General features: G+C 42.7%; 1 protein-coding gene across 1 annotated transcript in view; it reads right to left on the bottom strand.

Annotated features, from left to right (window-relative positions):
* The window catches only part of FAM83E (family with sequence similarity 83 member E), a 94,095-nt gene that overhangs the window by 39,409 nt on the left and 27,332 nt on the right, over positions 1-27,354 (bottom strand). Inside the window, exon 3 of the mRNA XM_044278083.1 lies at positions 5,347-5,514. Within this exon, the coding sequence (XP_044134018.1) occupies positions 5,347-5,514 (168 nt within the window). The remainder of the gene's footprint in view (positions 1-5,346; positions 5,515-27,354) is intronic.

The raw sequence follows: 27,354 nt of genomic DNA, 5'->3' as shown, positions 1-27,354 counted from the left end.
CCCCTTGTCCGCCGGTTTCACTATTATATCTTCCTGGGAACGGAGCCACTGTAAGGCTTTATGTTCCTCTATACTGATGTTGGGTTGGGCAGTGGAATATATCACCGCTCTGATATCCCTCATAACTTGATATTGGAAGATATCAATGCTACTCCCGGCGGGCATGGGGGGGCAGAAGGTGGATCTAACTCCACCAATGAATGGATCCACGGAGACATCAGTTGAAGATCTCTCAGTGACATCCATTCCAGTGAGAAATTCAAGACAAGCTCGTTCATCATCATTGAATTTGTTAGATACTTGGAAAGCCACAGGATCCGACTGGAGTGGCAACTCTCCCTGAGTGGTAGGTTATGGCTTATTGTAGTTTACAATAATCTTTTACTCCCTGCCATACGATAGGACCAACGGTAACAGTGTAGCACAGCCTGCTCTGCCGTTTCCTAACTCCAGCCAAACCAGGCTGCTACTTAAAAGGGTCATTCCAATCTCAGACAAAAAAAAATTGATGCAGTGACCTGCTGGTTTATTGCCAAAGAGGGTTAATGTGTCTTTAATATGCACTTTGTATCTCAAAGGCTCAAAGGCTATATATAGGGAGAAGGAGTTACATGTTCTGGCGCCTTAGAGGCTGTTGATGGGTGTGGGCTGGAAGTTGTAAAGAGTGCAGTGTGGGGTGGTAAGGGGAAGCAGCAGAGAGAGAAGCAGCTGAGACCCAGCAGTCTTATGAGAGCTGAACAATTGCAGGCCTCTTGGGGTGAGAAGCGTTGAACCTAACAGAAGGGTTAGTGGCCATTTCAAGGGACAGTGCATGGACAAAAAGTCAATGAAGGTAATGCATGTATATTGTCTATGGACTTCACTGGATTTGGTGGAGGTTAGAAGCTTTAGGTTCCCCTACTATACTAAGGAAACAGAGGAGCTGTCTGTTAGAGGACTACACCCCACAGTTGGGTATTGCAGAAATACTAATTGACCTTGAAAATAGAGAGAATGAGAGAAATTGCGCCACTTGGCCAAATTGGGAAGATTGTTTAGATTAACTGGACTCTGAGAGAACCATCTCATTGCATATTCTTTCCAATATGCAGCCTTTGGAAAACTGTCTATGAAACCTGGTAAGACTGTGCCTACTTTTGCAAGTACCCGTGTGTACCATCTGTTGAGTTTTTCAGTAAAATGCAGTTGACTTGTTTTAACCTAAAACTTGCCTTATTATTGCACTGAATCCTCACCTATGCTACCATAACATTGCATAGAGCCATGTCCAGACAGCCCTGCCTTGCACCCAAAAACCCAGTGTTGGCACAGTAGGCAAGAACACAAAGACTGTGAGCCCTAACTGGAACCCAGCCCGCTTTCCCTGCCTACTTGCAATGCAATCCGTAAGCTTCAAGTCCACAACTGGTTTACAGACACTACTCTACTAAGTGCAAGACAGACACACACACAGACGAAACAACATAGAGACGGAGTCATACAGGAATGGGATGCAACCAGGCAGACAATGCAGTATCACTTTAGAAAACAGAGGGTAGTCAGAATAATCAAGCCAAAGTCAGAACCAGATGGGAGACACAGTACCAAATCACGAGACAGAGAGAGTGGTCAAAGGCAAGCAGAGGTCAATAATAATATAGCAATCCAAAAGCACACAGAAGAGGACCGAGAGCACAGCTAGGGAGTCAAACCTATGTGGCAATAATGTATTGCTAGCAGGGGATTTAAATAGAGCACCAAGTTCCTAGATCAAAACCTGATAGGTCCAGGGACCTGGTGCCCTACTGAACCAGAACACCAGTTGCCCAAACATGGACAGGCTGGCCACTCATTCAGCGTGCATTATAACTAAGCACACCTAACCCTTATAACAACTAATTTCCCTCAGTGTGTGTTCACTGCGGGGGGAACAGAGTGAGCATTCATAGCTATGGACGTGCTCAAATCACTAGGGGGCATGGCTAGGCGGCACGTCATGGGGGGCAAGGCGCGGAAGCGCCTATCACAGGGCATGACCACACCACAGCCCCAGACCGCAGCACTGGAAACCGGACAGGTAAGTTGGTGACACCCAGCAACACCCAGCACCCAACTGCCACCGAGCAGGAGGCCCCCAACCAGAAAGTACATTCATTGTATACTGGCTCAGAGACAAGGATTGCTACCATGAGTACTATTACCACCATCCATGCCGCAGCCAACTCTACGATCTTCTTAATCTCTTGCCTCCCCTGCGGGCCGCTGAACCGAGATGGAAATAAACCATTTTAGGTGGCCATACACATTAGAAGAATATTGGACAGAATCTCTGATTTCAGTTGGACTGGATCACCATTGAATTCAATGTGCATATGAGGGTGTGCCAACTCTACCCTGACAGATGTCAGGGGAGAGAAAGCTCCAGTATGTTGGCTTTTAATATCTCAATTATTTTTCTCCAGAGAGATAAGGCAAGACTGTCTGACAGGGAATTATTTCCATCTGCCTATTGAGCGCAGCTGCATGCTTGGTTGAGCTGTGTGCATGAGTATGGAGGTCGGGAGTAATAGCTAAAATGTACATCTAAAATGTATGCCCAGTTTAAGAACAGCTAAGAATCTTTCCAAGTCATCCTACCAATGAATACTTATCATTGCAAAAACTCCTATTTATACAAATACAGCATTTCACAGGAGGAACATTATGCAAACAGGTGCCTGTGTATTTGTTCAAGAATCCTTTGCTGCCTAAGGAGAAAGTGAAATTGCTATTATTGAAGTAAGGCTGAGTTCACATCATCCTTTCCATTCTTCTCCGAAAGCGAAAGGACGGATTTGGCACATAACTGAGCTGAACGGAGCCTACGGACCCCAGAGGAAGATTTTAGAAGTGGAGACAAAAGTCCTGCGTGCACAACTTTTGTCTCTGCTTCAAAAATCTTCTTCTGAGCGGAAACCTAACTGACCGCATTATAGTCTATGGGGTCTGTAGGCTCCGTTCGGCTCAGTTATGTGTCAAACCCATCCTTTCCGTTCTCCTGCTCTTATAATGGAGCAGCAGAACGGAAAGGCTGAAGACTGATGTGAACTCAGCCTTACCATGAAGAGCCATGAATCCTGGAACAGAGACATTGGTCAATAGGTTGACCCTAATGTACAGCTGATTTCTGCAGCAAGACTATGCTTGGATACATATGCATGGCTTACCAGAAACATAATTAAACAGGTATTCCAGCATGTTAAAAATTCTGCCCATGGCCTGCAAATGGTTAAAAAAATAATACTAATACTCAACTTGCCGATCCCCCGTGACTGCCATTTTTTACTTCCTGCTGCCGACATAACAAAAAATAGCTAGGAATGCTGCTCGGGTAGGTATAGGATGGTTTATTTTTTAACCATTTGCAGGCCATGGGGCAGCATTTTAATGTGCTGGAATACCCCTTTAAAGGGGTAAAAGTCCTCATTTGAGCCAAAACTGATTTAACAGGACCTAAAATAAGTAAAGGCTTCCTCAAAGCAATGTATAAGATATTTCTGCAAAGTTTTGGTGGTACTTATTACTCCTAATGCTGGTGCAATCAATGATACAGTTTAAAGATCTTTAGTATTCCTCATGGGTGATATGTATTGTGGATGATTTTGTACTTTGAATAAATGTAGTAATAAATCAAAATATAGCATTCTTTGCTATACATTGCAGACGTTCCAAGGCTCCCTCAAACAGCGATTTTTGTTGTTGTTGGATGTTCTGTCAAAGGATCATCAGGCTATGTATTTTGGGAATACCATGAATTTTGATTACCAGGAGCTCTAGACTTTCTACTAGCGAATGTTTGGAGATCTCTTTACATTTGTAAAATCACACTCCAGATCAGCAAAAATCCAAGGATGTAAAGATGCACAACTGGGCCTCATATTCCAACATGAAGCTGATAACACTGTACTTGTCAGTGGTCTTCCATTTCCAGTTTTTACAGATTTATATCAATCCATGGCAGAGTAGAAGAGTCCAACACAAACAGTGTGCCACAATGTCTGCAGAAGTCGGTATGGACCACTAGTTGACTTACAGGTTTAATGTAGGCATAAAGCAGGGTGCAGAGTCTATGGGATTGTGTGTTCTTCACCCTAAAACCACCTCAAGGTGGTATTGACTTTCCCACAGTGAATCCTCAGAATTCTACTCCTGGAGTACACTGTGTTAGCAGCTTCTGCCATATAGATTGACTGGAGACATTGATTATCACAGATGTACAAAGCAACAGGCAGAAATTGTAATCAGTAAGGGTATTTTCACACTAGCGTTAGACGAATCCGTCAGGCAGTTCCCTTGCCAGAACTGCCTGATGGATCCGGAAATCCGCATGTAAACGGAGATCATTTGTTTCCAGATCCGGATGCGGATCCGTCTGACAAATGCATTGAAATACTGGATTCATCTCTCCGGTGTCATCTGGGAAAAACGGATCCGGTATTTATTTTTTTCACATTTTTAATGGTCTGCGCATGCGCAGATCGGAAAACTGGATCCGTCAATGCGGCAATTTCTTGAACACATGGTACTGGATCCGTAATTAATGCATTTCAATGGAAATTAATGCCAGATCCGGCATTCCGGCAAGTGTTCCGGAATATGCTGCGGTATTTTCTCCGGCCAAATACCGTAAAAAGGGACAGAATGGAAGACATCCTGATGCATACTATTCAGAATGCATTAGGATAAAACTGAAGCATTTGTTTCCGGTATTGAGCCCCTATAACGGAACTCTATACCGGAAAACGTTAACGCTAGTGTGAAAGTACCCTAAGGGATGGCAGCAATTAGAGAAGATGTGTTCACTAAACAAGATGGGTCAATTCCAAACTCAACTGGAATAATAAACACCTTTGCAGAGTAATAGGACAACATGGGCCTTATTGCTCAGGTCCACAGCAATAGGGGAGGATATCCTTATAACAACCTGAATAGTAGCTAACAGGAGGATGGCAAGAGGATTTGGAGGCCTTCAAAAGTTTGAGCAGGGGAAAAAATGTGACTGCTGAGTGCAGCAGCAGATCAGTAGAGGAGGCTGAAAGGAGCGGCATTAAATGATAATTCTGAGATTTTCATCAAGCATCAAGACCAAAAACTCACGTGTCATCAACAGTAGACTTCTAATTTCTGCTATGTATGATTGAAGGCAAAGTTTTGTCACTAGAAAATTTGCAATAAATATTTTCATTTTACTGTCCGCTACAGTATCACAAATGATTCTAAATTCAACAGAATGTTTCACCTCTGTCAAATATTTAGGAAATCATCTAAAGTCCAACTGATTAGTTATAAAAAATAACTGCAGAAGTAATGAATACGGTAAATGTGTACCTCTGTGAATCTAACATTGATTCCAGTTGTTTCCAGCATATGAATAAATGAAGACAGGTGACCTAAACTTAGGATTATGTATACAGGAACCATGCGTCGTGTAGCAGCTTCATACATGTCCAAGAAAATATCTGGATCTGTGAATATGTCCATCACAACAGCAATGACCTGAAAGAAAAACACTACATTATGTTAGGGATTAACCCATTCTTTACTGAGAATCTTATTGTACTGTAACAGAAATATTAGATACAGTGAAATCTCTCCAAAAGGCTACCTATTTGGAAAGACCACCCAGCCAACATTTCCTTTGTTAAGTCTTGAATTCCAACTCCAATTCATATATACTGGTCATCATTGAGATAACCACAACCCAGCAGATCACTTATGCTATTTTAAGTAGTCATTTCAAACAGCTTTCACTGCAAACCTGGATATATTAGACATATTTTAGATATAGTTTGTAGTTCTAAATTACAGATGGTCCCGCTGATGCATACAGAGGTGGACTGGAAACTTATACACTACGTGCAGAATTATTAAGCAAATGAGTATTTTGACCACATCATCCTCTTTATGCATGTTGTCTTACTCCAAGCTGTATAGGATCGAAAGCCTACTACCAATTAAGCATATTAGGTGATGTGCATCTCTGTAATGAGAAGGGGTGTGGTCTAATGACATCAACACCCTATATCAGGTGTGCATAATTATTAGGCAACTTCCTTTCCTTTGGCAAAATGGGTCAAAAGAAGGACTTGACAGGCTCAGAAAAGGCCAAAATAGTGAGATATCTTGCAGAGGGATGCAGCACTCTTAAAATTGCAAAGCTTCTGAAGCGTGATCATCGAACAATCAAGCGTTTCATTCAAAATAGTCAACAGGGTCGCAAGAAGCGTGTGGAAAAACCAAGGCGCAAAATAACTGCCCATGAACTGAGAAAAGTCAAGCATGCAGCTGCCAAGATGCCACTTGCCCCCAGTTTGGCCATATTTCAGAGCTGCAACATCACTGGAGTGCCCAAAAGCACAAGGTGTGCAATACTCAGAGACATGGCCAAGGTAAGAAAGGCTGAAAGACGACCACCACTGAACAAGACACACAAGCTGAAACGTCAAGACTGGGCCAAGAAATATCTCAAGACTGATTTTTCTAAGGTTTTATGGACTGATGAAATGAGAGTGAGTCTTGATGGGCCAGATGGCTGGATTGGTAAAGGGCAGAGAGCTCCAGTCCGACTCAGACGCCAGCAAGGTGGAGGTGGAGTACTGGTTTGGGCTGGTATCATCAAAGATGAGCTTGTGGGGCCTTTTTGGGTTGAGGATGGAGTCAAGTTCAACTCCCAGTCCTACTGCCAGTTTCTGGAAGACACCTTCTTCAAGCAGTGGTACAGGAAGAAGTCTGCAAGGTAAGAAAAACATGATTTTCATGCAGGACAATGCTCCATCACACGCGTCCAAGTACTCCACAGCGTGGCTGGCAAGAAAGGGTATAAAAGAAGAAAATCTAATGACATGGCCTCCTTGTTCACCTGATCTGAACCCCATTGAGAACCTGTGGTCCATCATCAAATGTGAGATTTACAAGGAGGGAAAACAGTACACCTCTCTGAACAGTGTCTGGGAGGCTGTGGTTGCTGCTGCACGCAATGTTGATGGTGAACAGATCAAAACACTGACAGAATCCATGGATGGCAGGCTTTTGAGTGTCCTTGCAAAGAAAGGTGGCTATATTGGTCACTGATTTGTTTTTGTTTTGTTTTTGAATGTCAGAAATGTATATTTGTGAATGTTGAGATGTTATATTGGTTTCACTGGTAAAAATAAATAATTGAAATGGGTATATATTAGTTTTTTGTTAAGTTGCCTAATAATTATGTACAGTAATAGTCACCTGCACACACAGATATCCCCCTAAAATAGCTAAAACTAAAAACAAACTAAAAACTACTTCCAAAAATATTCAGCTTTGATATTAATGAGTTTTTTGGGTTCATTGAGAACATGGTTGTTGTTCAATAATAAAATTAATCCTCAAAAATACAACTTGCCTAATAATTCTGCACTCCCTGTAGTGGCCCTGAGAAAAAAATAAAAAAATATAAAAATGGCTCTCATGTTGTCAGTAGGTCCAAAGCTGACAGAAGTAAGGGCCAAAACAAGTAAGCGAGGTCATCAATACCATAGTGCAACACAAAATACTTCCCCAGAAGCTGTCCCTCTGTGGTGGCCATCAATAGCTGACACATTCTGTCCACCTTAGGAGGTAAGATGTGGGCCACAGCACCAAGCCCGGTCTAACGTCAGCATGCCGCCTGGACTTCACCTAATAATGCCCCCGGTAGTATGCTCCCTAAGTGGTCAAGAAAAGCACCATACATTGTATAGCGCCCATGCTTGGTATCACAGCTCAGCTCCATTCACCTAAAAAGGGCTGAGCTGCACCTAGGCCACGTGACCGATGGTCATGACATCTCTGGCCTAGGGTAAGCAGTGAGTAAGCCGTGGAGCTCACAGGAACATCAGGCAGTCCCGGTGTTGAACCATCACCGATCAGATAATGGTGAATTATTCAGAGGTTAGATCATCAGTTAACACCTTTAAGTGCACCAAGGAAATTGCTTGACTGAAACCAGGTTCCAGCATAGTTATTTCGCCTGGTCCTGTGAGTAAAGAAGGAAAGGTAGATGCTGGCAGAGGATGTAAGAGGAGTAAGGGTGCACAGAGTGGCCAGGGCCTGCGCTTAGTGCACTTAATTAATCATTTTCATACACAACAGTGAATTTCCTGGTGACAGATTCCTTTTAGTTCTTCTGGAATGTTTAGTCATAGAACCCTCTGTGTAAATTTGGCAGAACTTTCTTTCTCCTGTGAAGATTCTCCACTGTTCCAAGTTTTAAATGTTATTGATCAAATAGTGTTGCCACCGACTATCAGACTATTGTGCCAGATATCAAATATGATCCATAAAATTGTTCCAATCACATAGCAATGGCCAAAAACTAGATACTACTACAACTATGCTCATTCAAAGTACCATGATGGAAATTGCCCATCCAAGGCACATAAAAAAAATGAGCAACCCTCAGTACCCCTATAAAACAATATCATTATCTACCCTATGTTCCTGCAATGCTGTCTACTCTACTAACAGGATCTTATATTTGAATAGCCACAGAGTAGCTATTCAAATACCAACCGTTGCAGTCTGAGATCAGCATTGGGCAAAAAGGATGGTAGAAATGTTGAGTTCTGACAAAGTGCCAGGAATGAAGGACTGCACTCCAAAATCCAAGACACTTGTTTGTTTGGCACTCAGTGGCCACTCTAAGGCCGTCTGTACATGTTCAGGTCTTGATAAGGGTTTGTTCAGTTTTTTTTTTTACATGAGACATTTATTGTGTACAAAATGTTATATTGGGCTTATGTTTCCGAACTTTGGCCACATTAAACATGCATTGATAATAGAATCTGCATGTTTCTTGCTGACCCAATCTTTTTTGGTGAACTAAAAATGATAATTTTGTTGCTCTTATACTCCCTTGTGTATAAAGGCAACGGCTATTCGCTAGAAATGAAGACAAAAGAAAGTAAAGCAATTAAAATTTATGAAAAAAGTTACATTTATTGTTACATACAGATACATGTCTTTTGACCGTTAAAACTATATAATCGATCTGTGCTTGTTTTTACAAATTTACCTTCCCTTGTAAAAGGACCCTAATGCCCCTATTAAACTGGATGATTTAAGGCCAATTATCTTTTATGCTGCCAGAACATCAGGCAGTCTCATTGGGCCATTATCTATTAGGTTCATAGAATTGGCCATTAGTGTTGAGCAAATCGAAGTATCCAAAGTGGACTTCGATCCGAATTTCAGGGAAAATTCAATTCGCCGCTAAACCAAATTTCCTTGTTTTTCGTTGTAAAAAATTAATTTCCCCTGAAATGGCTTAAAAACAAAAAAAAGTACTTACCTCATCCATTTGAGTGTGAAGAGGGTACCATGGTCAGCTTGATTGAAGATCCCACGCAAAGTCTCGTGACCACCTTAGACGCCGTGTGAGATTTCATGCTGAGTCTTCAATCAAGATGGCCGCAGCGGCCTTTTCGCACTCAAATGGATAAGGTGAGTATTATTTTTTATCCCCACGATCAGTGATGAACAAAGCAATGTGCTTTGTGACGAAGCAGCCGAATCAGATTTCCCATAACTTCGCTCATCTCTAGTGGCTATACACTACTAACTTTTGTCTTCTCAACAACAGATATCAAGCCTTTTTGCCATTTTTGAAATCTAAAACTCAATCTTGTGTGCTAGATATTTTTTGGTTGTTGTCAAGTGTAGTCTATATGGCAATATTTGGGAAGTCACTCATGCCAAATGACAGGTGTGAATGTCATCATAATAAGGAACATGACTATGGGAAGCCACAATAATGTATTTCTTCCTTTCACAAGCCACAGTCATGAAAGCACGGCAATAGAATGTTTATCAGATTTAACCTCCACTCTCCATCATGCTTACCACACCTCTCATCCTAAAAATATTAATTATAAATATAATTATAAATATCATTATTATGATGACAACTGTGTGATGTCAATGACACACATGCAGTATTCTAAACAGCTGACTGCTCCTATACTACAGCCACACAGTAACTACTACTCATCCATGCCAGCTTGCAGATGTTACTCATTGTTGTACTCATGAAATGTTATTGATCAAATAGTGTTGCCACCGACTATCAGACTATTGTGCCAGATATCTAATATGGTCCATAAAATTGTTCCAATCACATAGCAATGGCCAAAAACTAGATACTACTACAACCATGCTCACTCAAAGTACCATGATGGAAATTACCCATCCAAGGCACCCTATGTTCCTGCAATGCTCTCTACTCTACTAACAGAATCTTATATTTAAATAGCCACAGAGTAGCTATTCAAATACCAACCCCTGCAGTCTGAGATCAGCATTGGAAAAGACAAATTGGGCAAAAAGGATGATAGAAATGTTGAGTTCTGACAGAGCGCCAGGAATCAAGGACTGCACTCCAAAATCCAAGACACTTGTTTGTTTGGGACTCAGTAGCCACTCTAAGGCCGTCTGTACATGTTCAGGTCTTGATCAGGGTTTGTTCAGTTTTTTTATGCAGTTGTGAAGCTAAAACCAGGTAAGGATTCTCAAAAGAGGAGTAGAATCTGCCTTTCATTCTTTCTCTATCTTATTGATCTCTTTACGATCCACATCTGGTTTTGACTTCAAAAACTAAATCAGAATGCCTGCTAAAAATCTGAAAGTGTACAGGAAGCATTAGAAGTTGTATTTGACCCCAGAGCAACACTGTGTCCATCCTGGCTATCTAATATGAACTCGCCAAATGCAATAGGTATACTAGATGGACTTCTTTTACAATTCCCAGGACCTTAAAGGGACACTGACAGGCCCAATAAGCATATTTAGCTATATATATATATATATATATATATATATATATATGACTACACATGTCTTCTAATGTGTATTAAAAACATATAAGTATACCCCCTGTCCACCTTATAAATACAGCAAACTGATGTTTTATAACCTGAAGTAATCGCTTTTCTTTCTGCCCAAGGGGCGGCGTTTCAGCTTCACTTGCGCCCAGCCAGCCTCGCCCCAACCGCCGCTTTGAAGCGCCGCCCATCTCATCAATATTCACTTCGCTGGACGGCTTCTGCTGTCCCTGACGTTCCGAGATCCAGAGCATGCCCAATACAAAGCTATGGGCATCGGACTCACCTTCAACTTCTGCGCATGCGCCCGGCACCCATAGCTTTCTATTGGGCATGCGCTGGATCTCGGAACGTCGGGGACAGCAGAAGCCGCCCAGCGAAGTGAATATTGATGAGCTGGGCGGCGCTTCAAAACGGCAGTTGGGGCGCGGCTGGCTGGGCAGAAGTAACGCTGAAACGCCGCCCCTTGGGCAGAAAGAAAAGCGATTACTTCAGGTTATAAAACATCAGTTTGCTGTATTTATAAGGTGGACAGGGGTTAGACTTATATGTTTTTAATGCACATTAGAAGACCTGTGCATGCATATGTACAGCTAATTATGCTTATTGGGCCTGTCACTGTCCCTTTAAGATTATGAAATATCAAGCTACTGAGGCTTACAAATGGAAAGTACTACTAACCACTAGGCATCATTGACCATGAGATGCTGATTACACTGCTAACCACCATGGAATGACTTGTGCCACCAGCTCTTTACTTTATGTTTTTATAGCCTCCTAATGAAGACATAGACCTGCAATTCTATTCCCTGCCTTCCATCCCAAACAAGCAGTGTCAGGCCTAGTTCACACAAGTTTTTTTGCGAGTGTACGGGCCTTTTTTTTTGTGTTCCGTATATGGTCCGTATACGGAACCATTCATTTCAATGGTTCCGCAAAAAAAAACAGAATGTCCTCCGTATGCATTCCATTTCCGTATTTCCGTTTTTCTGTTCCGTTGAAAGATAGAACATGTCCTATATTTGTCCGCAAATCACGTTTCGTGGCTCCATTCAAGTCAATGGGTCAGCAAAAAAAAAAAACGGAACACATACGGAAATGCATCCGTATGTCTTCCGTATCCGTTCAGTTTTTTTCTGAACCATCTATTGAAAATGTTATGCCCAGCCCAATTTTTTCTATGTAATTACTGTATACTGTACATGGCATACGGAAAAACGGAAAGGAAAGACGGAAAGGAAACGGAAACACAACGGAACTCAAAGACGGAACAACGGATCCGTGAAAAACTGACCGCAAAAAACTATAAAAGCCATACATTCGTGTGAACTAGGCCTCAATTTGTGGTTTCCTTCTGTATGTTTTGGGGATTTTTGTCTCTAGGAACACCCTTAAGCACTCCATATGTTATTAGGTAATATCAGAACAATGTATAATGTAGACTTTGAATTCATTGGACATCATATAAATAGCGCGTAACATCTTTTTAAGAAGCGATTGCACCGCACAGTTTTGTAAGCCATTGTTAGTATGCTGTCAGGACATCTAAGTTATATGACGAAGAAAACAACAACCTAATTATACAATTGGCTCTACCTACTAAACAGTCTTTTCACAATTAAATTAGGACTAAAGCTGCTGAAATTGTGTTTTCTGAGTTGTATTTTGAGTTTGATTATATCAGTCAGGAAAAACACAAGCAGAAAAACTATACAAAGGTTTAAGAAAGATATACAGTATCTGATCATGGAACAAACATCTGTGTAATACATGTGCAAATAAAGGGGAATAACCTGGATGCATGCCATGTGCTAAAATGTTTATTTATATAGTCACATGGTCCTTGATTAAAACTTGACTCTTAAAGGGAACCTGTCACCAGGGGCGTAACTACCATAGCAGAAGACCATGCGACTGCTATGGGGCCCAGGGCAAGAGGGGGCCCAGTCATAGTTGGGATTATCTCCTCTTCTACTGGAGGTGAAAACTTGGTCAGGACTCTACCCTCAAAAGGAACAGCTTTTAGCAAATGAGGCAGTGGAAAAAGGACTCAAGGGTAATTGAAAAGGGTTTAGGCAGAAACCTTCTGTCCTGTGTGGGGGGCCTGGTTTGATCCTTGCTATGGGGCCCTTACTTTTCTATGTATTCCACTGCCTGTCACCATGAAAATGCAGTGCAATCTGCAGGCAGCATTTTATAGAGCAGGAGGAGCTGAGCAGATTGATATATAGTTTCATGAGAAAAGATTTCTTTATTTAAATCTCAGCTCATTCTAAGCTTTGGAGTGACATGAGTGGTCTAACGCAGTGAAAGACACCTACACATTACACCTAAAGGAGCTTTTGTGGCATCCCATTCTATATCCATAGGCATTAATATGGAGGTGGTCACCCTTTTGCAAAGAAAACAAACAACCTCCATTCTTCTGGAAAGGCTTTCTATAAGATTTTGGAATATGTTCAACTTTATGGACCTTGCTTTGTGCACTGGGGCGGTCATGCTGGAAAAGAAAACAACCTTCCCCAAACATACAATTGTTCAAAAGCATTAAGATATCCCTTCCCTGGAATTAAAGGGGTATTCCCATCACATACAATAGTGCATATCGCTAGGATATGCCCCCATTGTCAAATAGGTGTGGGTCCCACCTCTGGGACTCTCATCTACAAGGAGAACAAAGCGGGGAGAGCTGTGGCTGGAGAACCCCGGGTTTCCTCCATACAAGTGAAAGGGAGCGCACTAAGAACGCGCGGCCCCTGATACCTTTCATTTCTATGGGGCAGACGGAAATAGTTGAGCCAGCACTCGGCTATTTTCGGCAGCCCCATTGAAATGAATGGAGGGAGGCTGCGCAGTCGACCGTGAAATATCTAGGAGAGAAGAAATTTCACAATCTGGCTTGTTGCAACGCTGGAATACTGTTACAGTGCTACACTGGAATTCAGTGAGCTATTTAGAATAAGTCATTCTTTCACAATGGTCTGTAAAGACTGGGGGCATGGATTTTATACATCTGTGGCAATGGGACTGAATAAAACAACTGACTTCAATGAGTAAAAGGTGTTTCACAATACTTTATGGCTCTGTATGCACAGAATGCTGGTAGACTGTCAGTTACATATTAGGACCACCTACATAACTGCTAAGCTCAGAATGAGCAGAGTTTAAAATGAATAAATTACAAGTTAGATTGAATATTTTTCCATAAAACTATATAAGAACCTACTAAGCAACTGCTGCTCTATAAAATGAGACTTACAGATTGCTCTGCATTTTCATGGTGTCAGGTTCCCTTTAAAGCTCTGCATGGACATCATAAATCATATAGACATCATAGAGAAGGATCCCCTCTATTTTAATTAGACATATTTTATTTAGCATGTGTTAAACGAAAGCTGGGCAAAAAATAGCCAAATGACATGACTCAAACTTCAAAGGGAATAAGCAGTTGGACAGAATTTTCCCAGGGCAAATGGACAACCATTTAAAACAGGGGTGCACAATCCACAGCCTGCGGGTCACATGTGGCGCCCAGAGCCAAGTTTTGATCCCCCCTCCCTGCTGTGTATAAACGAGGCTGATCATGTGATGGCACACAATTTTATCTCCTGCTCCTGTTCTCTAGCAAGAACAGGACGGGTCCCCCGCTGTAAGTGACAGCACGGAACCGAGGAGAATGCAGAAGTCTCAGTTTATCAGCGCTTCTGCCTTCTCCTCTGATAGGTGACATAGCTCTCAATGAGTGCTAAGCAGTTTGGACCCAGCGATCACATGCCCGCCAGATGTCTTGGGGGCAGAGGAGCGCAGAGCTGCAGGGTCAGTAGACTGGTTTTCCCTGTAACTACGGTTCCTCTGGAAATCGTGCAAAAAAAAAAAAAGTCTAAAAAAGAAAGCCACTGAAAGACCAAAAGGTCTTTCAGCGACATCTTAGGGACAAATTAATATAGAAAAAATATTCTAAGTTAAAAATTATAAAAAGAAATTGAAAAACACAATAAAATAAGAAATATAATAAATTACAAATAAAATAAAAAAAGTCCTCTTGGGGAAATATTATGTGGCAAAGATATACTGTCCTGATCAAAAGTTTAAGACCACTTGAAAAATGGCAAAAAATCATATTTTACATTGTTGGATATTTAACAAGGTTCCAAGTAGAGCTTCAACATGCAACAAGGCTGTTTTTCAGCTGATCCAAATTTTAGGACCACATGCCTTTAAAAGGCCAAATCTGTGCAAAGAAGTGGATTCATCGTCATTTTCTGTCAGGTAGTCACACGTTGTGATGGCAAAGGCAAAAAAACTTTCCCTTTTTGAACGTGGTTGGGTTGTTGAACTGCATAGCCGGGGGCTCTCACAGCGCACCATCGCTGCTGAGGTGGGACACAGTAAGACAGTCATTTGGAATTTGTTAAATGATCCTGAGGTGTCACCGCCAGACATCTGAGAAGCTCTGACAGACGTTCTTCAGAACCTCCTGCCTGAGGTTCTTTTATTTTGCTTTTGTTTTGTCATCTCGTTTCCCTCTCTCAGCTGTCATCTAGTTGCACTGATTGCATCCCTTTAAATCCCCTCCCATACTGCATCACTTTGCGGTTTATACAACTTCCTGGAGTGTGCTGATGCTAGAAGCTGTTACTGCTGCATCCACAAGATAAGTCTGTTTTCTTTATTTCTGTTTGCCTGTGGGCTTGATCCTAGGTGAGCCTGACTCCCTCCGTATTTAGTGTAGGGAGCCGGTGGTCATGTCCCCTCACTATTATAGGGTGTTCAGGTGTCATACAGTCGAGGAACGAGGGTATGCAATTTTCTACCACTGAGATTTTTGCATGGGCTGAGCAGTAAGGGAGAGAGCTAGGGCTCTTACATGGCTTGCCCTATTGTTCCTTAGTTTTGGATCAAGTCAGTCGGATCTTCATTTGTGTCTTCTAGTTTTCTGTAACACCATCCGTGACATGAGGGTTATGGAACAAAAAAGTCAAGTGGAAGACCCCAAAAAATTTCACCAGCACTGAGCCGGACGATCCAATTGGCTGTCCGTCAAGACACTGGACGGTCCTCGACCCAAATTAAGGCCCTTACTGGTCCTGACTGCAGCCCAATAACCATCAGACGGCATCTGAGACTGAAGGGCTTCAAAAACAAAAAACTTCTTCAAAGACCTCGTCTCCTTGAACGCCACAGAACTGCTCGTTTGGACTTTGCAAGAGAGCACCAAAAATGGGACATTCAAATATGGAAGAAAGTTTGATTTTCTGATAAGAAAAAATTTAACCTTGATGGTCCTGATGGTTTCCAACATTACTGGCATGACAAGCAGATCCCACCTAAGATGTTTTCTATGCGCCACAGTGGAGGGGGCGCCATAATGGTATGGGGTGCTTTTTCCTTCAGTGGAACAATGGAGTTTCAGGAAGTGCAGGGGCGTCAAACGGCCGCTGGCTATGTCCAGATGTTGCAGAGAACATTCCTCATGACTGAGGGCCCTCGTTGTTGGGTTTTTCAACAGGACAACACTACAGTACACAATGCCGCAGGACAAGGGACTTCTTCCAGGAGAATAACATCACTCTTTTGGCCCATCCTGCGTGTTCCCCTGATCTAAATCCAATTGAGAACCTTTGGGGATGGATGGCAAAGGAAGTTTACAAAAATGGACAACAGTTCCAGACAGTAGATGGCCTTCGTGTGGCCGTCTTCACCACTTGGAGAAATGTTCCCACTCACCTCATTGAAGCGCTTGCATCAAGCATGCCAAAACAAATTTTTGATGTTAACAACAATAACGACGGAGCTACTCATTACTGAGTTCATGTTTGGAAGTTTGATTCCTGTTTTGTGGGGGTTTATTTATTTTTTTGGAGGTGTGGTCCTAAACTTTTGATCAGCTGAAAAACAGCCTGTTTCAGTTTATTTGTTGTTTTCATTAAATTGAATGCTCAAAAAATGTTTTGTCCGCTCTACTTGGAACCTTGTTAAGATCCAGCCATACTAAATATGATTTTTTGCCATTTTTCAAGTGGTCTTAAACTTTTGATCAAGACTGTATTGAAAAAAAATAAAAAATTAAGAAAAAATAATAACATTCAAATAAAATTTAAAAAAAGTGCAAAATTAGAGTGTTCACTGTCCCCCCAACTGTCTTTTTAAGACCTCTTGGGGGAGATATGTGGCAAAAATATATTTAAAAAAATAAGTAATAAACCAATTTTCAAAAATAATAAAATCAAATATTAATAAAATACAGATAAAAGTAAAAAAAAAACAAAAAAAAAACGTGTAAAATAAATGTCACCATTCATTGTCAATAGTGACAAAACTCAACTGAACAGAACGGAATGCTCCAAAATGCCGTTCCAGAGAGCAAACCGCAACATGTTGTAGTTTGCTTTCTGTCCTGGGATGCGGAGCAAGACGGATCCGGCATGACCTCTAATGCAAGTCAGTGGGGATCGATCCGTTTTCTCTGCCACAACCTGCCACAATAGAAAACGGATCCATCCCCTATTGACTTTCAATGGAGTTCATGACGGATCTGTCTTGGCAATATTAAAGATAATACAACTGGATCCATTCATAACGGATGCAGATGGTTGTATTATCAGTAATACGGAAGCGTTTTTGATGAACCCTGCCGGAGCCGGCAAAGACACTAATGTGAAAGTAGCCTAAGCTTGTTATGTCATGTTTTGCATATAGTGAATACCATAGAAATAACACCTACAAAACCAAGAGAGAAATGCGTTTTTTGTTTCCACTTGACCAAGCTGCGTCCACTGCGCTTTGATTGACAGGGCCAGGCAGTGTAAATGCAATCACACAAAGTGCTGAGGGCGCAGCAGTTGCAGAAAGCGCAGAGCTTCTAGGTGTAACAGCAATGCCCCCATTGCTCCTAGAGGCTCATTTGCATATATTAAAATATAATTTTTCTCAGCAATACAGGCACATGTGGACATGGGACCAACACAAATATCTTCATCTGCCAGGAGCACATTTCTAGATACAAATCTGCTGACAGATGCCCTGTAAAAGAAACCTGTCATACTGAACATGCAGTCCAATCAGCTGTATGTTATAGAGCAGGAGGAGCTGAGCAGACTGATATTTAGTTTTGTGTGAAAAGAATCAGTAAATTATATATTTCATTCATTTGATTTTCTGCTTTTTCTTTGCATGGGAGTCACTTGGACAGGCCCACTAATGCTTTCCCTGTCTGACCATGCATTCAGAAATAGCTGACAGTCACTTAGCAGGATTTCTAGGCATGGAAAAAGCGAAATTTACAGTAAGTTAATGAAATAGAAGTTAGGGCTCATTCAGACGGCCGTAGTGATTTGCAGTCCGCAAATTGTGGATCCACAAAACACAGATACCGGCCATGTGCGTTACGGCCGCTCATGGCTGACCACACCGGAGCCGTGGAACGGAACTACTGATGCGGACAGCACACAATGTGCTGTGTACATCTTTTGCTGCCGTATTAAAATGAATGGGACCTTACCTGAGCCTAACTCTGAGCCTTTTCACACAAAACTATATATCAATCTGCTCAGCTACTTCTGCTCTATAACATGCTGCAGATTGGACAGAAATTTCAACATAAAAACAGACAGGGACTACAAGTAGCAGCACACTGCTTTATGCACAAATCCACATGCAAAAATGGAAAACAAGAATAAATGTAAACTGCATTACTACTATACTTACTGTATGAATATTAGAATCTGTTTGTGCACATTTTTTATCAAGAATATGTGGGGCCCATCTACCAGCGACAAGGTGGTTTCCACCAGACAGGACCTACACCAACAGTCTGGGCTTTTGGCCTACAAATTCCTGGGCAATGTAGAATTCAGCTATGAGACCAGGAGAGGCATGGCTGAGCTATTAATAAATATAGTGAGTATAGCAGTAATGCAGTTTACATTTATTCTTGTTTTCAATGTTTGCATGTGACTTTGTGTCTAAAGCAGTGTGCTGCTACTTGTAGTCATGGTTTGTTTTTGCATTGCAGTCATGGTAGCGTGCACCTGAATTCTCTTTAAAAATAGTTTGGAGGTGCTGGTTTAACTCTTTCTTTGCACAGCATTTTCAATGTGACAGGATCCCTTTAAACTAACTAGCCACAGTGTAGCGCATACGACCCTTGAAGTAAGTTTGATCTATAATCAGGTAATAAGATTAGGCAGGGTGCTAAATCTCATAGTTAATACGGTTGAAAAAAGACATAAGTCCCTCAAGTTCAACCAAGGGATAGGTGGGGACGCAAATCCCAGAAGGAAGTAAGACTCCGATTTCTACACATTTTCATAAGCATTAATGTTGTTTACTTTTAAGAATTCATCTAAACCCTTTTTAAAACTGTCCACTGTTCCTGCTGTGACCACGTCCTGAGGAAGTCTTTTCCAAGGATTCACAGTTCTTACAGTAAAGAAGCTTTTTATATATTTGCATAGTTTCATCATGTCCCCCCTTACACGTCTCTTCTCAAGACTTAATACATTTAATTATTTTAATCTTTCTTCATAACTAAGACCCTCCAGGCCCCTTATTAGTTTAGTCGCTCTTCTCTGTACTTTTTCCAGCTGCAGTGCGTCCCTATGGACTGGTGACCAGAATTGAACTGCATATTCCAGATGAGGCCGCACCAACACTTTATAAAGTGGTAATATTACATCCCTGCCCCCCAAGTCCATGCCTCATTTAATGCATGACAATATCCTGGTGGCCTTAGAAGCAGCTGATTGACATTGTACGCTGTTATTTAATATACAATCTAGAGTCTATGATTTCTTGATGATACAGGTGGACAGAGGTACTCCCCTGTGTAACTTCGATGTTAGTCAGTGGCAGCTCAAGCATGACACCTGACGTTTTCTCGATCCCTTTGAGTAGGCCACTTTATTTGTCATTCTCCAGGACTATGGGATGAACAACGTAATTCCACTGATTCATGTCCTGGAGCAAATGCTGCTAAATCTGGCTGGCCAATGGACAGGAGATGTGGTGACTACATCTAATGGCCACATGAGCCCTGTAGGGGCTGATCTAGAGGAGGAGGAGGAGGAGGAGGAGGAGGAGGAAATTCGAGCACAAGCAATGTGTAGGGAAATGGGTGTTTTTTTTCTACACAGGTGACAGGAGAGGAGGAGCAGGAGCAGCTGGGGGAACTACAGGGTGATGAGGAAGACGAGGCAGATGACCCAGACACACTGTGGCAGTATGCATTGGAGATGGAAGCAGGGAGTCCCTCTGAGTCATTTGCGCAAATGACCCAATGCATGCTCACTTGCTTTCGTAGTGACAGCCAAATTGTCACCATTCGGCAGAGAGATGACTACTGGCTCTCCACCATGTTAGACCCTTGCTACCGGTCCAAAATGGGGAAATTTTTTCCACCGGGTGAGAAGGAGGACAAACTGAACTACTATAGACACATCCTATGTAGTCAGTTGTCCGCTGCCTATGTGCGCCATCGCCCATCTTCACGCAGTTCTGATCGGGGGGCCCCTCTGCTCTCATGTTCCACTACCATGGCTTCTGGGGGGTGGGGAGGGGGGGCAGGAGCTGTACCAGCTCAATCAGCAACAACTTAAAGAGGACCTTTCACCAGAATACAACTTCTAAAGTAACTATACAGGCATGTAGAGCGGCGCCCAGGGACCCCCCTGCACTTACTGTTATACCTGGGCGCCGCTCCGTTCTCCCGGTATTGCCTCCGGTATCTTCACAGTTAAGCTCCACCCAGGGGAACCTGCTGGCGCCTCCTTCTCCCATGCTGCAGCACTGGCCAATCACAGCGCTCAGCTCATAGCCTGAGAGTCTTTTTTCTCTCTCAGGCTATGAACTGAGCGCTGTGATTGGCCAGTGCTACAGCATGGGAGAATGAACCGACGGCAGGTTCCCCTGGGTGGAGCCTAACTGTAAAGATACAGAGCAGCGCCTAGGTATAACAGTAAGTGCAGGGGGGTCCCTGGGCGCCGCTCTACATGCCTGTATAGTTACTTTAGAAGTTTTATTCTGGTGAAAGGTCCTCTTTAAGTCTAGAGTCACTGATGAGCAGTTTTCTTCACCCACCTACTGAAGAAACTACTCACTAGCAGCAGCAGGTAGACATAGAGCAAAACCTGAACCAGAAGGTGGTGGTATACTTGGACTGCACCCTGACACCCAACATCGAAGATCCCCTGGACTACTGGACAGCCAAATTCGATTTGTGGCCGCAACTGGCCGAGTTTACATTGGACAAGCTTTCCAGCCCGACCAGCAGTGTGGCATCAGAGTGTGTGTTTAGTGTGGCGGGGGCCTTAGATACCCCAAAAAGAACACGTTGTGCAACCAAAATGTCGATAAACTGACCTTTGTGAAGATGAATCAGGTGTGGATCAGCCAGGATTTCCACACACTAGTGCCTGTTGCATCATAATAACTGAACCATGGTACCACACCTAAACTTTGTCAAAAAGACACCTGTTTCATCTGGCTACCTGCTTCAGCTACTATACTGATGCCACCTGCCTGATGCCAGACACCTGCTGCCAGGTGCTCCTACTGCCACTCACCATCTTTAGCTGGTACTGGCATTGCCCCCCACCTCAACACTATGTCACCAGACCACTTTGTGGTCTCCTAATGCTGCTGCCACCTCACTACTCTGTGGTCTCCTCATGCTGCTGCCACCTTCCCACTCTTTGGTCTACTCATGCTGCTGCCACCTCACTACTCTGTGGTCTACTCATGATGCTGCTACCTCCCCACTCTGTGGTCTCCGCATGCTGCTGCCACCTCAATCCTCTGTCACTGGGCCACTCTGTAGTCTCTTCATGCTGCTGCCACCTCTCCACTCTGTGGACGCCTCATGCTGCTGCCACTTAACCACTATGTCACTTGGCTAATCTGTGGTCTGCTCATGCTGCTGCCACATCATCAATATGTCACTAGGCCACTCTATTGTCTCCTCATTCTGCTGCCACCTCACCACTATGTCACTGGACCACTCTGGTCTCCTCATGCTGCTGCCACCTCACCACTCTATGGTCTCCCCATGGTCTCCTCATGCTGCTGCCACCTGACCACTCTTCGGTCTCCTCATGCTGCTGCCACCTAAACACTCTGTCATTGGGCCACTCTGTGGTCTCCTCATGCTGCTGCCACCTCACCACTCTGTGGTCTCCTCATGCTGCTGCCACCTCACCACTCTGTGGTCTCCTCATGCTGCTGCCACCTCAACACTCTATCATTGGGCCACTCTGTGGTCTCCTCATGCTGCTGCGATAGCACCGCCCACGTCATTTTACCCCTCATACAGTTGCAAGAAAAAGTATGTGAACCCTTTGGAATGATATGGATTTCTGCACAAATTGGTCATAAAATGTGATCTGATCTTCATCTAAGTCACAACAATAGACAATCACAGTCTGCTTAAACTAATAACACACAAATAATTAAATGTTACCATGTTTTTATTGAACACACCCTGTAAACATTCACAGTGCAGGTGGAAAAAGTATGTGAACCCTTGGATTTAATAACTGGTTGAGCCTCCTTTGGCAGCAATAACTTTAACCAAACGTTTCCTGTAGTTGCAGATCAGATGTGCACAACGGTCAGGAGTAATTCTTGACCATTCCTCTTTACAGAACTGTTTCAGTTCAGCAATATTCTTGGGATGTCTGGTGTCAATCGCTTTCTTAAGGTCATTCCACAGCATCTCAATTGGGTTGAGGTCAGGACTCTGGCTGGGCCATTCTAGAAGGCATATTTTTTTCTGTTCAAACCATTCTGTTGTTAATTTACTTCTATGCTTTGGGTCGTTGTCCTGTTGCAACACCCATCTTCTGTTGAGCTTCAGCTGGTGGACAGATGGCCTTACGTTCTCCTGCAAAATGTCTTGACAAACTTGGGAATTAATTTTTCCTTCGATGATAGCAATCAATCCAGGCCCTGATGAAGCAAAGCAGCCCCAAACCATGATGCCCCCACCACCATACTTCACAGTTGGGATGAGGTTTTGATGTTAGTGTGCTGTGCCTTTTTTTATCCACACATAGTGTTGTGTGTTTCTTCCAAATAACTCAACTTTGGTTTCCTCTGTCCACAGAATATTTTGCCAGTACTGCTGTGGAGCATCCAGGTCCTCTTGTGCAAACTGTAAACGTGCAGCAATGTTTTTTTTGGGACAGCAGTGGCTTCCTCTGTGGTATCCTCCCATGAAATCCATTCTTGCTTGGTGTTTTACGTATCATAGATTCGCTAACAGTGATGTTAGCATATGCCAGAGACTTTTGTAAGTCTTTAGCTGACACTCTAGGATTCTTCTTCACCTCATTGAGCAGTCTGTGCTGTGCTCTTGCAGTCATCTTTACAGGACGGCCACTCCTAGGGAGAGCAGTGCTTAACTTTCTCCATTTATATACAATTTGTCTTTCCATGAACTGATGAACAGCAAGGCTTTTGGAGATACTTTTATAACCCTTTCCAGCTTTATGCAAGTCAGCAATTCTTAATCGTAGGTCTTCTGAGAGTTCTTTTGTGCGAGGCATCATTCACATCAAGCAATGCTTCTTGTGAAAAGCAAACCCAGAACTGGTGTGTGTTTTTTATGGTGCAGGGAAGCTGTAACCAACACCTCCAATCTCATCTCATTGATTGGACTCCAGTTGGTTGACACCTCAGTCCAATTAGCTCTTGGAGATGGTATTAGTCTAGGGGTTCACATACTTTTTCCACCTGCACTGTGAATGTTTACATGGTGTGTTCAATAAAAACATGGCACCATTTAATTATTTGTGTGTTATTTTTTTAAGCAGACTGTGATTGTCTATTGTTGTGACTTAGATGAAGATCAGATCACATTATTATATATTAATTATGACCAATTTGTGCAGAAATCCATATCATTCCAAAGGGTTCACATACTTTTTCTTGAAACTGTATACCTTGTTCATACGTGATCGTGGCATCTGAGTGTAAAATTAACAATTAAAAAAATGTAAATCAAACTTACTGCCTCCATTTGCTTGCGATGGGCCGGCCGAGTTTGCTTGCGATTTTGGCCGAGTTCTTCAAGCAAGATGGAGGCTGGTGGCCTGTCGCAAGCAAATGGAGGAGGTAAATTAGAATTTTTTTACTTTTTTATACTATTTCAGGTTAAATCGATTCGCTGACATGAAGCACGAGGAAAATCAAATTTATCCTGAAATTTGGAAATTCGGATCCAATTACACTTTGTAGTATTCGGTTCGCTCATCTCTAATCTTAATTTAAACCACATTTATCTTGCATAGCAACAAACAGTTGAGCATGTACAGTACAGACCAAAAGTTTGGACACACCTACTCATTCAAAGAGTTTTCTTTATTTTCATGACTATGAAAATTGTAGATTCACACTGAAGGCATCAAAACTATGAATTAACACATGTGGAATTATATACATAACAAAAAAGTGTGAAACAACTGAAAATGTCATATTCTAGGTTCTTCAAAGTAGCCACCTTTTGCTTTGATTACTGCTTTGCACACTCTTGGCATTCTCTTGATGAGCTTCAAGAGGTAGTCACCTGAAATGGTTTTCACTTCACAGGTGTGCCCTGTCAGGTTTAATAAGTGGGATTTCTTGCCTTATAAATGGGGTTGGGACCATCAGTTGCGTTGTGGAGAAGTGAGGTGGATACACAGCTGATAGTCCTACTGAAAAGACTGTTAGAATTTATATTATGGCAAGAAAAAATCAGCTAAGTAAAGAAAAAACGAGTGGCCATCATTACTTTAAGAAATGAAGGTCAGTCAGTCCGAAAAATTGGGAAAACTTTGAAAGTGTCCCCAAGTGCAGTCACAAAAACCATCAAGCGCTACAAAGAAATTGGCTCACATGCGGACCGCCCCAGGAAAGGAAGACCAAGAGTCACCTCAGAAATCGCAGGTTAACAGCAGCTCAGATTAGAGACCAGGTCAATGCCACACAGAGTTCTAGCAGCAGACACATCTCTAGAACAACAATTAAGAGGAGACTGTGTGAATCAGGCCTTCATGGTAGAATATCTGCTAGGAAACCACTTCTAAGGACAGGCAACAAGCAGAAGAGACTTCTTTGGGCTAAAGAACACAAGGAATGGACATTAGACCAGTGGAAATCTGTGCTTTGGTCTGATGAGTCCAAATTTGAGATCTTTGGTTCCAACCACCGTGTCTTTATGCGACGCAGAAAAGGTGAACAGATGGACTCTACATGCCTGTTTCCCACCGTGAAGCATAAAGGAGGAGGTGCGATGGTGTGGGGGTGCTTTGCTGGTGACACTGTTCGGGATTTATTCAAAATTGAAGGCATACTGAACCAGCATGGCTACCACAGCATCTTGCAGCGGCATGCTTTTCCATCCGGTTTGCGTTTGGTTGGACCATCATTTATTTTTCAACAGGACAATGACCCCAAACACACCTCCAGGCTGTGTAAGGGCTATTAGACTATGAAGTAGAGTGATGGGCTGCTGCACCAGATGACCTGGCCTCCACAGTCACCGGACCTGAACCCAATTGAGATGGTTTGGGGTGAGCTGGACCACAGAGTGAAGGCAAAAGGGCCAACAAGTGCTAAGCATCTCTGGGAACTCCTTCAAGACTGTTGGAAGACCATTTCAGGTGACTACCTCTTGAAGCTCATCAGGAGAATGCCAAGAGTATGCAAAGCAGTAATCAAAGCAAAAGGTGGCTACTTTGAAGAACCTAGAATATGACATATTTTCAGTTGTTTCACACTTTTTTGTTATGTATGTAATTCCACATGTGTTAATTCATAGTTTTGATGCCTTCAGTGTGAATCTACAATTTTCATAGACATGAAAATAAAGAAAACTCTTTGAATAAGAAGGTGTGTCTAAACTTTTGGTCTGTACTGGTACGTCTCCATGATTTTATGTGCATTGGCAGCATCTACAGTTCCTCAAGTCGATTTAATGACAATTTTACAGAGTATTTTATTACTTAATACATAACTATATAATGTATTATCGACATTGAACTTTATTAAACTTTATGTTCCATGTTCCTCTATAGTGACGGACGAACATCGGCCGGGATGATTCGCGAACCACAGGTTTGCGGCGGGCCCCAATGACTAATAGCAGGCTAACCTTCAGGTGGTATTTGCAGCCACCAAATACTTACTAGAAGTGCACAAATAGTCCACAACATGGAAAGTGACATACTAGAGGGGTATCAATGACAAAAATTCCCACAAAAAAAAAGTATTTTAATCATGTGACATTTTTATGCATCTTAAAGTGAAATTCTCAAAAATGTGTTATTTTAGAACATGGGAGTACGGGCTCTAAAAATTAGGCACTCGCCTAACATAAAATAAATTGTGATTATGTGGCTCGAGGTACATTATGTGGTCACAGAATAACAATTTTACTGTAGCCCACTGGAGTACAGGCCCCAAACATTAGGCATTCACCGTACAGAAAAGATCAAGTGATTATGTGGCTGGAGGTATATTAGACAGTCATTGGATATCAATTTTACTGCAGGCCAGTGGAGTACAGGCCCCAAACATTAGGCATTCACCGGACAGAAAACATCAAGTGATTATGTGGCTAGAGGTATATTAGGCGGTCATTGGATACCAATTTTACTGCAGGCCAGTGGAGTACAGGCCCCAAACATTAGGCATTTACCGGACAGAAAAGGCCTTTTATGCCCCTGTATTTAAATAGGACAGGGGCCATTCTTTGTTCTGGGCGATGGCGGATATGTGTGGGCTAGCATGAGGAAATTTAATTAAACTTGGTTGTCACAGATGTTGAATTCCTCTGAGATGCAGGCCTCATTCTTTTTTAGAAATGTGAGGTAGTCCACACTGTCGTGAGCTAGGCGAGTGCGCATCACGTTCCCCCTGGTGCACTAGTGCACTGAACGTCATTTCGGACAGAACACGCGACGAGTGGCAAGCCAAGAGTTCCATGGCAAATTGTGCCAGCTCTGGGCACAGGTCAAGCCTGCACACCCAGTATTCCAGTGGTTCCTCGCTTCTCAGAGCGTCCACATCTGCCGTTAACCTGATGTAGTCAGACACCTGTCAGTCTAGGAGTTACCTGAAGCTGGATCCGGAGGGCGGCTGTCGATGGGTTGGCTGCAAGAATGATCTCATATCCAAACTGACCAACACATCTTCAAACCACCCTCTTCTTGCATGCACGGTAGGATTGGTACCCGCAACTGTTTCTCTGTGGGTGGAAATTCCTCTGCCAGTGCCCGAAACAGCAGAATGCAGCAGCTCTCGCAGCAAAGCCTGGAAATGCTGCATTCTTACAGCCCTCTGTGATGTTAGTACCAGGGGTCTAAGTACGTTTCTACCCAGTACTGGTCCTTGCCCTATATGCTTTTTATACGAGGTACAATGTCACTGATGGCGCTCTGGCTGCCACAGTCCAGTTTGGTGATATCATCAAATGGCCGCAGAAGTCTGGATGCGTCACGCATAAACAGCGCTTTGAAAAGAAACC

The sequence above is a fragment of the Bufo gargarizans genome, chromosome 2 (genome assembly GCF_014858855.1).
Source record: "Bufo gargarizans isolate SCDJY-AF-19 chromosome 2, ASM1485885v1, whole genome shotgun sequence".
NCBI classification, from domain to species: Eukaryota; Metazoa; Chordata; class Amphibia; order Anura; family Bufonidae; genus Bufo; species Bufo gargarizans.
This window is presented reverse-complemented; position numbering and strand designations above follow the sequence as displayed.